Source organism: Terrapene carolina, unplaced genomic scaffold (assembly GCF_002925995.2).
Source record: "Terrapene carolina triunguis isolate 2854851 unplaced genomic scaffold, T_m_triunguis-2.0 Scaffold67, whole genome shotgun sequence".
Taxonomy (NCBI): Eukaryota; Metazoa; Chordata; order Testudines; family Emydidae; genus Terrapene; species Terrapene triunguis.
The window spans coordinates 8,235,211-8,247,098 of record NW_020664418.1 but is presented as its reverse complement, the minus strand read 5'-3'; the positions used below and the strand labels follow the sequence as shown (position 1 = coordinate 8,247,098).

At 41.2% G+C, this 11,888-nt stretch overlaps 1 protein-coding gene across 5 annotated transcripts in view; it reads right to left on the bottom strand.

Moving 5' to 3' along the window:
* Positions 1-298: 298 nt before the first annotated feature.
* The window catches only part of ADPGK (ADP dependent glucokinase), a 27,652-nt gene continuing 16,062 nt past the window's right edge, over positions 299-11,888 (bottom strand). For 3 of the 5 annotated variants that reach the window (XM_026648205.2, XM_026648203.2, XM_026648201.2), the window contains 4 exons: positions 10,740-10,860; positions 7,244-7,440; positions 6,132-6,230; positions 299-4,168 (listed from right to left, as the gene is read on the bottom strand). In XM_026648205.2, the coding sequence (XP_026503990.1) occupies positions 3,617-4,168; positions 6,132-6,230; positions 7,244-7,440; positions 10,740-10,860 (969 nt within the window). In that variant the 3' untranslated portion in view covers positions 299-3,616. The remainder of the gene's footprint in view (positions 4,169-6,131; positions 6,231-7,243; positions 7,441-10,739; positions 10,861-11,888) is intronic. The other 2 variants (XM_026648204.2, XM_026648202.2) reach the window with 1 other exon arrangement.

The window sequence follows — 11,888 nt, the reverse complement described above, 5'->3', positions numbered from 1 at the left end:
TTAAAGTATCATGTGGCTGTTTCATAATATGGCAAGAGCACCATCAGTTCCATCATAAGCTGCTCTAACTCAAAGCACATATTAAAGTGGTAACACAGTTATGCCAGGTCACAAGAAAGCCCAGGAAGAAATATTAGTGGGTCAGAGAACCTTACTAACAAACTTTACTTTTTACTCCCTAGTTTATCATTTTTCAGGGTTTTGTTTCTAAATTAAAATGAACTCAAATTCAGATACTACTGACTTACACCCAATAGGATCTCTAGTATCACTAGTGTAAAACTCATCTAAATGGGAAGAAAATCAGGTCCTGGGTCTTTAAGATGGGTAGAATTTTAAGTGTTCGTTTTGATCTATGGGAGCGGCCTATTTAATGGGGTTAGTCAAAATAGCTAAGTTAAGATTTATTTTTTGAAAATATTTAAAACTCCAGGATTTTAATGTACGCTTTCTGAGCCAGACTCTGCCCTATGCCCATGCAATCTTAGGTTTTGTCCTGAAAATCTAAGGTCTTGACACTTTTTTTTTTGGAAGAAATGTGTAAAATATCACAGCAGTCAGGCTTGCTCTGTAACCAACAGCCTGTACATATTTTTCTTTTGTCTCTAGGTCAAAAATCCACATACTTTGCTGGCTTTGAATAAATTTGCACCTGCCATAAGCAAAGGATTTATTCCTAAATTGGCAGGATGCATGGTCTTTGGTAGTCCTACTGCTTTGCTGCCCGCAGTCTATGTTCACAAACGTTGCACAATAATGTACATTTATCCTAATGGCGGGTGCCTCAGACCTGTTAGTCAAAGATGCAAATTGGCCTTTTTTACAAAAATGGTAAAACACTGTCCTTCAAAACTAAAGATACAATTTAGTGAAGGAGGAGGAGTTTGGATATCAATGAATTCGTATTCAAGTCCCCTGACTGAAATGAATATCAAACCTCAAGGCAAAGCTCGAATGAGACACTAACTGTAGGATGTGCACTACAGAGCTGGTTCCTTCTTGCCCTGGTGATGCAGAAGAGACTCAGACTTTAAAGCCCGTAGGGACCATCATGATTATCTTGTCTGACCTTTTGCAGACTCTTTCCTCAGAGAATTTTCCACCATTCTGGGTTTCCTCTGAATCCACAAGCCAACAGTAGTTACAGGTGGACTGGACACCATTTTGTGTGGTGTCAGGAAGGCATGCAACAGCTCCTAATTTATACCCTCACACAGCACCCTCTGGGGCTTATCTGATTTTAAATGTGTGACACCCACAAGTCCATGTTACATCATTCCTCTGGTTTTCCCTACAGGAAAACTCCACAGACAGCAATACCAGCATGAGGAGAGACTGGCATTAGCCACCTTCTGCTAGTTTTACAATGTGGGAAGAGGTTTGCGCTGCCAGATTCAACCAACCACAACTACAGCCAATTATATCAGGTAGATTCACTCTAAGAAATACAATCTGGTCCCCTTACAGGACAGGGATGCTTTTACAGACTTGGCGCCAATAGATGAACTGCTGACTTATACAGTTCCCACAGGGCTACATGACTCTAGGGTCCTTGCTACAAAACTTAGATCTACTGTGCCACACAGGAGACATGGCTTGGAGAGTAATTGTTACAGATGGAAGATTTTTAATTGTTCAATTGTACCAAGCTTTATGCTGCAGGGTACAATTGAAAGATTCAAGTCCTAACCTGTCTCCATTAGATACTACAGATACTCTGGTTTTCTTGATGATGATTGTGGTAGGCCTAAATAACTGAGATGAATGCATGGCCAGGCTGAACAGGTTGTGGTTTGTAAGAGTAGAATTCTGTCCAATGATTTGGATAGATTAAGGACAGAGAGAGAGACACACCCTTTTCCCTTAAGAAAATGTCTCTCATTAAAGCTGCTTCTGACTGCAGCAATCTGTTTCACTTTTCATTCATATGGCAACTAAAAACATCCTCTTCCTATCATAGTTTCCTCAGACTCCCCACAGCAAATTTTGCAGCTACTTGGTATAATCATTGTTTGTACCTTTACCAAAATGTTTGGAGTCCAGCATTTTTAAACTTAACAAATCCGTTCCTGAATGCAGAATGTGTGCAGTTGCGAGTCTTACATACCTATAGCGGGGAAAGAAACTGGATTACATAGACATGCCAGTCATATTGAGTTTTCAATCAACACTGAAGTAGACTTGTATTTTGCTTCTGTGCAAGTGTAGGCTTACAGTTTCAGCTAACTCTCAAAGGGAAGCAGGCAACACAAGTGCTACCAAGAAAAAATGATTCTCTAAACAACATGTTTAATAAAAAAAAAAAAAATGCTAAGCTAAATATATGCTACAATACAAGGCAATTTTCTTGTGGTGCTGACAGTAAGATGCGCATGCTCTGTTCCTGTGAGGTTGCCTAAAGCAGTGGAATTATATGGAGATAGGCAATTCATAATAAATAAACTGTGCTACACACACCAAACATACTTCCAATCTCAACTGGAAGTCTTCTTCCTAGCATTTCTCACTAGTACCGGAAGAGGATTTCTAGCATGTGAAGGACAGGTCAGTTCAGCTACCTTAAAACCAGTAATGACTTACCTATCCAGAGACCACCTGAAAGAACAAGACCCCTCCAAATCAAAGATATGCAGGTCCAAGAAAATTATGCAACAGCACTAGCATAAAAATAAATCAAGTCTTCATCAGCAGTAGCCTATCCATAAACTGGAGGATGAGGCTGACATGAGCATACACCACAAAGGAAAGAATAAATGGTGAGCCTCGCTAGCTGAAACACAGGGCGATTTCTGTGCAACTAAGCCACATTTAGATTTGAGGCTCATTTTAAGGTAAACAAGCACCTAAGCTATCTCCCAAAAGACAGGTCTTCAGTATCTTACTCTGACCTACCCAGAAATTAAAAAGGAGCTTGCGTGTGTTCAGTCTCTCATCCCCAGCTGCACAGATACCTAAAACAATTTACAGAGCTTCCAGTAAAGCTCTCTCCAGCTCTGTGCATTTAGGGAATATGTACAGTACGTATCACATTTCAGCTCTGTTTACTCTGGCTCCCTCCTATGCTTGGGGTGCTGAGGTTGAGAGGTAATTTTGTCAATAAGCGATATGATCACAATACTGAGCAAGTGGAAGGGTTGCTCTTGCCATGTAGCAATATGCTGCTAGGAGATAACGCAAGAGCCTTTTATTTTTGCTTTATCAGAAGCAAGACAGGGCTGAGGACTGCTGTGTACTCCCTGGGATTCATAAGCATGAAATTCTGTCTGGCTGCCTTGCTTTCAAGCACTATAGACACAACTGGCTTAAATTAACAATCAGCAAATCTGTTCCAAACAGGGATTTTGGTATCAGTTTCCCTCCTCCCGACATGCTTAAGACAAAGACAAAAAGCCAGTCTCTGAATTAAAATCCTACAACTTTTACATTAACATGAGAAACACTCTCAAGTCACTGCCAAGTGGTTAGAATATATTCTTTGGCTCTTCTCAGATAATATCCAGAGACTGCTTAATATCCCAAATTCCACCCCCCACCTTACTGTCTGAAATCCCCTTGAGAACACCATATTTCCTCAGACACTATATTCTTGGCGAAAAAGGCGTCTCGTTTCCATAGCCTACTGAGGGTATAGTTCTGAATATAGGAGTCCTTCAGCTGAAATAGCATCTCCAAGTCCCACGGTCCGGATGGGATCTTTACACACCAAAACAGGGGTGAAATGGAATGAGATTCCCTCTCTGTGCCAGTGTGCCACTGGATCACCTGGATTTAAAGAGATTTTGGAGGGTGCCTCTGTATGGGAGGTCACAAACTCCAAGGGAGCTTTAAGAAAGACTCTGTCAGTATCAATGGTTTCAGTTGCACAAGCCTGTGTCCCTGCCACTCTGGCTCCAGCAGCCACAGCTGCTATCTGGTTGCCCCAATACCCATCCACTGTAACCAGAATGTGATAGGCCAGTGTGTGGAAGTGGATGCGGGTAAGATCAGATGCCTTGTCCATGGTCCTTCCATGCTTCTTCAGGATCCAGAAAAGGATGTCACTGACAATGCCCACATCTGGAACTCCATTCCAGGAACCAAGGGAGGCATGAGGACCAGAGGCTGACTGGGTGAGGAATAGCAGCTCCTGTTCATTTAGCCCGACAGAGTTCACAAGGGGGAAGACCTGCTAACAGAAACAGAATGAACGACAGTTTTTCTTCAGACTTAGAGGTAGAATCAAATTTCCCAGCTTCCTAATTTTAAAAATATTATGTTGTCACAGTACACTCTTAGCTATTGTGCATAACGGAGTGGGGGTGGGGGACTCCTGGCCCTTAGGGTCACAGATTGTGTGCACATGGGGAGGAAATAAATTTGGTTTCTTGGGAAGGTTGAAGCATATTTCTCTGCACAAGCACCCTATCCAACTGATTTATACTAAGACAATAGAAGAAGTCAGGCATTCTACTTCCAACTGAATACATGTGGAGAAAAAGAAGGGGAAGGTTTCAGTGACAACCGAGGCTGTGGAGGGGACAGAAATCATGTCCAAGCTGGGGTGAGTTAGCTTTGCCCTTATCTAAGAAGAGCAAGATCAGGATACAACTAAAAACATCCACTCAAGACTCTACTCACTTCTACTACAGGAATACAAAAAAAACCCCTAATTCACTCCTCTTAATACAGCCGTGCAGCAGTTTGGAAGATATGGATCAATCTGTCAAGGCCCAAATGTGGGACACAACCTCTGACAAAGATCCAAAATAAGGGACACAAAATAATTATTCATGCAAGAAATGTAACATGCTGTGGAATTCATTCCTTCAGCGTAGATAACTTTCTGTAGCCTCAGTTTCGTCATTTTATTTCCAATATAAATAACTTTCAACAATGAAAGCAACAGAATACGAAATCCATATGAAACATAGGTAGGCTTGGCAGATTTCAGTTTTTCCCCTATAATTTTGACAGATATCAATGTTGATTTTTAAGGTTTTTTAGATTTTTATCTATTTAAATGTTCACAATTGTGCAAAATTATGGGTTTTAAACATTTATTTTTACCTTCAGTAATTTAAATGTTCACAGTTATAGAAAATTGGGGGGGAGGGCTCAAACATTTATTTAATGACAGCAGATGTTGAGATTCAAAAAAGTTAAAACTTTATAACCATTAAAACACACATTGTCAACATCACATGTCCAAATATACAAAGTAAACAGCCTTAAATCAAACTAATAATTTCTCAAGCAGCATTTTTCTTACTTTGCCTGTCTGTAAATTTTGATGATCATGGATGGAAGTATGTCAGTTTGTGCATGCACAGTCAAATTTATGTTTATTGACATTTAAAAATAAAAATCTAATCCTTCCAAGCCAAAACATATGTAACTTGGGGACTAAAAGGAGTGACATCCCTTTAAATGAGGGAGCATTGAGTTGTATGTATGCAAAAACATCTAAAAGAAGCTTCAGAAGCCTAAGTATTTTTTTTAAAACCAGCTCCAGTTCAAATCATGGGTCTATCAGAAAGCTATAGGGCTGCTAAATCTGAAACAACTGTCTGAGATTACTCATGTCAAATCATCTGAATCTACAGAGAGTTCTTGGGTCATTTCCCTACTGCAGTTGCAAAGGAGGTTTATGGCTGTGAGCAACAAGCAGTAGAATCCAAGTGTTTCCCTACAGTAAATCATGCAACTTCAGCTGCTGAGTACATTCATTTTTGCACACATCACCTAACGCTGACTTCATAACATTTAGGAAAACAGAGTGTTGATTGGCTGAGAACATCAGTTGATATCCTCTCAGTAGGATATTCCATTAAGGTGTTTCCAAGACAGATATTCCCTTTATACTGAAGAAACCACTCTGTCTACTACCAATTATGAAAACATAGATCGTTACACTTCTCCTGTTAATGCACTGTTGAGTGGGTGTGGGAACCTCAGCAGAGCAGTGACCTCAGCCGGAATACAAGTACAAAATGGCTCTACAGGCTTTATACCCAAGATACTCATTGCTCTCAGAAGAGGCAACCCCAATCCTAAATTTCCATTTATGATCACCCACCAGTCAGTCTGTGTGCTGCACCAGTGATGGAGTACAGACAGAGAGTGAAGTGGGCATGTCCTGTCATTTTGCTTACCTGATTCATAATCTTGCTCATGAGATCCTGGTCAGTCATACTGGCCAATTCCAGGTGTATGGGGATATCAGTGGGGATATCAGAGATGGAAGTCACAGCCTGCAGAAGGAAAGGCAAGACATCTTTAAGAAACAGAATGAATAAAAGCTTTTGGGCTCAAATATAGGCACCCTAACCTGCTCATGTCTGGATGCAGTCAGATTTCTATTTCTAAATGATCTAGCTGGCAAAAGGACTATGTTGCTCAGAGGAAGAAATAGGAGCAGCCTCTAGCTTTCTGAATCTCAGAGCACAACAGCATCAGACCATAATCTAGATCCAATCCCGCATTCATCTAACTGCCCAATGCAGAAGACTTTCCAGACATGAAGCAGCCCCAAATGCTTGTTCCTGAAGCACAAGAGAACACATTGAATTAGGAGGCAGTCAGCTGTAAGATATCAGAGGGGTAGCCTTATTACTCTGGATCTGTAAAAGCAGCAAAGAGTCCTGTGGCACCTTATAGACTAATAGACGTATTGGAGCATGCATCCGACAAAGTGGGTATTCACCCACGAAAGCTCATGCTCCAATACGTCTGTTAGTCTATAAGGTGCCACAGGACTCTTTGCAGCTGTAAGATAAACAAACAGCAACTTCCACACAAGAGAGGCTCAGTGCAGCTTCTGCTTCAAGCAGGAAAGAATCCCTTTTGGATTACCTGACACAGCTACTGCCTACAGAATACAGGGGTCTCAGTTGCAGCCTTCACTATGCTAACGTGGGATGGAACACAGTGCATTCAGCCACTGGATGAGGCTCCAATAACTAGATAAATCCACCACAGTCTAGCCACCAGAGTGGCAGCTTCTTCTATCAAGACTCCACTGGATCCAACAAACAGTAATGTCAGTGTTAGAGGATCTCAACCAACCCACAAAACTAGAGCTCATGATGTTAGCTGTATGGTTTCAGATTACAAGTCTTTGGCCCATGATAGGAGGAAGAGCAGCAGGCAAATTGAGCAAAGACATCCTCTAACTGCATGCTGAATTCTCAGGAAGTCAACACCCTGTGCTACAGTGTTTACTGGGGCTGGAATTAAGGAGATGGTACAGTGCTCAGGTTCTTACCTCCAGAAGTCTCTTCTCACGCACTTCCCTGCTCTGCCCTTCCATCATGTGAAGCCCTGAGAGCACTACAAGGTCTGGCTGAAACTCATCCAGGCTGGACACAAACACCTCCAGCATGTTCATGGCTCCATTTGATAGGTCATGGGAGAAAATAAAGCGGTTGGCATTGGGAGCTCTCAACTGTCCCCATTCTTCACCTAGGAAGAAATCCCCCAATCAACAATAAAACAATTAAGCCAAATAACTAGAAGATAGTTTCTGGATCCTCACTGGAATCCCAGCATCAATCAGAGCAGTCATGGCTCCCTAGAGACCTAGCTAGGCAGAGTTTGACCACCTGATCAATACTTGACACTTGAGCTGTGCGTCATATTTAGGCCTGAATATATATATATATATATACAAAATGGTTCCACCCATCCCCACTGGGTACCTCTGAACACTGAGGTAAAGGAAAAAATTAAGTAAATTTGTGTTGGAGTCTAACAGGGACACAGATTATACAAACCACAGTCTAATTGGTCAGCTGTTCACTAACTCCCAGCTGTCTACAGATATAACCTCAACCCTGGAGTACACACAAAAAAAATCCATACCCCAGCTATGGTAAATGGGTTGTGGCGGGGTGGGGCTGGGGGGGGAACAGCCTGAAGGGGATGGGGAATGTAGGGATAGAGCGGGGTGGAAGGACAAAAAGCGTTACTTGTATTGCTACCTGCAATTTGAAGGGAGGAAAGGTCACGAGACTGAAAGTTGCCCAAGCAGGAGCATTTATGAGGTGATCAGGGAGAGAACCACCAGGCCTGAGAGCCGGTGAGTGAGTTTGTTTGCTAAGATCTTACAGACTGATGGAGGATGAAATCAGTGTCCAGTTAGGCTGTTTTCATGCCGACATCTAGCCAACAACACTGGATTTAACTCAAGTTGCCCATCAGAAAAATGTTATAAAGAGCTTCACAGTGCAGTATGTTAAGGTCTATGGAGGACACAACATCCATAGCTCAACTGGTTCCCACAAGGGAACTACAAAGCAGTGCATTTCACACCAAAGCAGCATCTAGGAGAAGACAAAGGTGCCCATCATCCACATGGAATGTGTACTTCATACATGCAAGATCCACACAAAGCAAGCAGCGTGTTTTCCATTGGCTATGAGACAAAGACATGTCAACTGTGGTTAGCTGGCCCATACCGAGAGTTCTGGAGGAAGAAAACTTTGAGGAAGAAAGCTCTCAGTTCATACAAACAGGATGCAATAAAAAGGGAAGTACTAGAGAGTTTAATTAGCATAGGCTTTTGTAAGTGTTGGGGTCATTCTGGAGCCTGCTGCTATGACAGAGTAAACTTTTTAACCACACATGCAGCATTTCAGATACCTATGAAAGTCCTGCTCAGTTTCTGTTTGGAAAAGACAGCTGTCACTCGTTGTCTTGTTCATTGCCACTATGCAAAAGAAAGCCAAGTAGTCTTAGTCCTTGGGTTACAGGTAGCCACATGCAGAAAGAGTTCAGACTATATGGTGCCCTCTTTTTGAACTCAGGAAAGCTGTCAGTCTATTTTAATGTTAACAGAGAAGTCCAGATGTTTTGTAATTATACCCATAAACGTTGCTTAGGATGCACACTTCTAATCAAACCTTCTAAGCTAATACTGTTTTAGGGCAATGGTGAGACTATTTACATTTCTCAGCTTACAGCACACAGAGATACATAGCTCTGAGTGAAATCTGATAGGACAGCAATATTGCAGCATTGGAGCAGGATACAGCATTTATAGGGACCACAGTTCAAAGGAAAAAAGAGTTTCAAAACAGTTTAAGATGACTGTTCACCTAGCAGGCTACCACAGCTCACAGAACGGATGGAGCTACCAGATTAGCTCCGACACTGACAGCTGCTAATACTGATAACTTACACAGTTCTTAAGTTTACTGACATGCAGAAAGCTTTTAAATACATAATAAAACCAGAAACACCTTTGAGTTTTGAATAAGGTATCTATCACCTTGATACTTCACCACCACAGTGCACAGGTTTTGGTTTTTTAAATCTCTGAAAGTTTGGGAAAAACCAGGACAATTGTCTCACCTGTAAATTGGTGTCCTACAACAGACTTCTACTAAGTCAGATCTACAACTGGGAAGCCGAAGCCACTTCAACTTGAGAGGCAGGTTTATGCCAGTATATTTTTCATTACAGCTAAATCTAACAGGCTGTGGTACAGCATCAGTTCCTGAAAATATTTCCAAAGCTAAAGACAATCTAAAAGACAAGTAAAGAAGCTCTGGATTGGTGATCTCCTCTGTCAGAAGACCCATTCACAGGTAGCTAGATGTCCGATTCTATGCAAGTGGCCACCACCTACCAATACAGGCCTACTACTGGGACATACAAAGAGCTAGAAAGGGAGGAAAAAATAATGAGAACAGGCAACGTTAATAACTAGGTGCAGTCAAGGCTTCTTGGCATAGCCCCTTCATCCAGAAAGATCCTAAAACAATTTACAGACTACAGTGGGATCACCAATCATTGAAGCAAAAACACTGGGAATGGAATATGGCAGCTATTCTGTATCAGCGAAAATACACAACAGGTTTTAGGAAGGAAAGTGAAGAATAGCTTCTTCAACTGAAACCATAGGTGGAAGTTTAAGAGGCAAGATGTAATGCCCCCAGGTTAGGATCCGATCAGCATATTTACCAGATGATACAATGACCACAAAGGGTCAATAGTTTGGTTTTACACTGCATTCCAAAGATGGCACTCTCTAGGAACACAGTGCCCAAGTATGACTCTGGGGCATCTCGTTCAGGGGTACAGTGCCACTTAGTGAATCGTCAGTGCCACTTACTGCTATGTCCAGGTTTTCCTCAGAGGTCTCCCAAATGACTAAATACAATCCTCTAATTTAAGGGGGAACACCATGCAATGGGAAAGGTACTGTTACTGCAGTGGTTTTCATGCTCTATGTGAACTATTTAATAAGGAAATCATCTTAGGGATTGTCTCTTCTGAACAATCCCACACATCCTTATAGCAGATGTAGAACCTGATTGTATGAAAAGATAAAATTAAGACAGTATGAAAAGACAAGATGACTCGCCTGCTTTGATGCAATGAATATGGCTGGTTGGTTCCATTCCCACCATTTCCTCTCTCAATGTACAGTAGGACTTTTAGTATGGGACCATTTTTCCTTGCCTTCTCTACTCTAGCTCATTTTACAGTTTGGTTCTCTCCTCTTGTCACCACCACTCCAGTTCTGGAATCTGTATATCTGGGGTTGAATTTACACCAGAAAGAAATCCCAAAGATTAATGAAATAGCTACACGGAGTTTTGGCAGGGGGGTTTTTTTAGTTGTTTTTTTGAGTTGATGGGTCAAACAAACCTCTGGAAATCCTTGATTGGGCTGCAGTGGAAAATATTTGGCAATGAACTAGACCTAATCAGTTTTTTACCCCTTTAATGTCCAATGTACTGCAATATTCAAAGTACCTGCTTGATACTCCAAGATAAGGTGGAATTCATCAGTTTCCTGCATAGATTCTGGTGGGACAATTACATTATCATCAAGTAGTTCATGGAGTTTAGGACCAACTGGACCACAAAGAAGGATCTAGAAACAAAACAAAACACAATCTAAACAAGGATGCAGTGGCATGTCCTCTATGAGCAAAATCTGTAATCATCTTCTCTGTACTCATGTTAAGTAGCACTCTTCATATTTTTCTGAAGGTAACAAAGTCACTCTGACTGCTCCCAGATTGACTCACCTGTTTGCTTAGCAGTAATGATGGGGGGCAGGAGGGGCATGTATGCAGACAGTGCACAATACTTTCTCAAGGCTTATTTTTTAATTTATTTTTTTTAAGATTTGAATCATGGCTACCAGTTTCATTAAAGAGAGGGGCTGATGATCAACTGCTGTACAAGTTTCTCAAGACTATTCCAATAATGCACATCTGTTCCTACTTGCAGCACCCTTAATAGTCCAATAAAGTCTAAGGAAGAGGGTGGGGGAGGGGCACTCTCCAAAGACTGCTAAACTGTGCAATAACTGTTACATGAAAAAATGCCTACTAGAAATACCTTCTAAAGTTGAAGTGTTTCCTTAGATGAGACTTGAAACCATGGTGAATTGCTAGTACATTCACCCAGTGACTTGATTTGCTTATCAATATAGCTAAATTTCTATATGAAACAATATTGCCTACAATGAATATCTGTATTTTGTATTGTATGGAAACCCCAACTTCAGGCATCACAGGACTAAAACAGTAGCAGTTGCTCCACAGTACCATGCCGAGAGCCATCAAATACACCCATGGGTGAATTTGTTTCAAACAATCTGGCTCCTACTCATTGCACCATAAAGCATTCTTGAATTTCATAGACCTATCCTACAAGATAGCAGAAATTAGAGGAGGACCAAGACCAACCAATCATGCATATTTGGTCTATTAAAGACCATGTCAATACATAATCAGTGGTGATAGAAAGACTAACTCATGGGATACAGCAAAAAGAATGTTATTACACTGGTCTACAATTTTTGAGAAGTCGTCTGCTTCAGACATAAAATGTGCTATTTATTATGATTTTGATGTGCTGAATTCAAATATGACAATTAAAACAACTGATTGG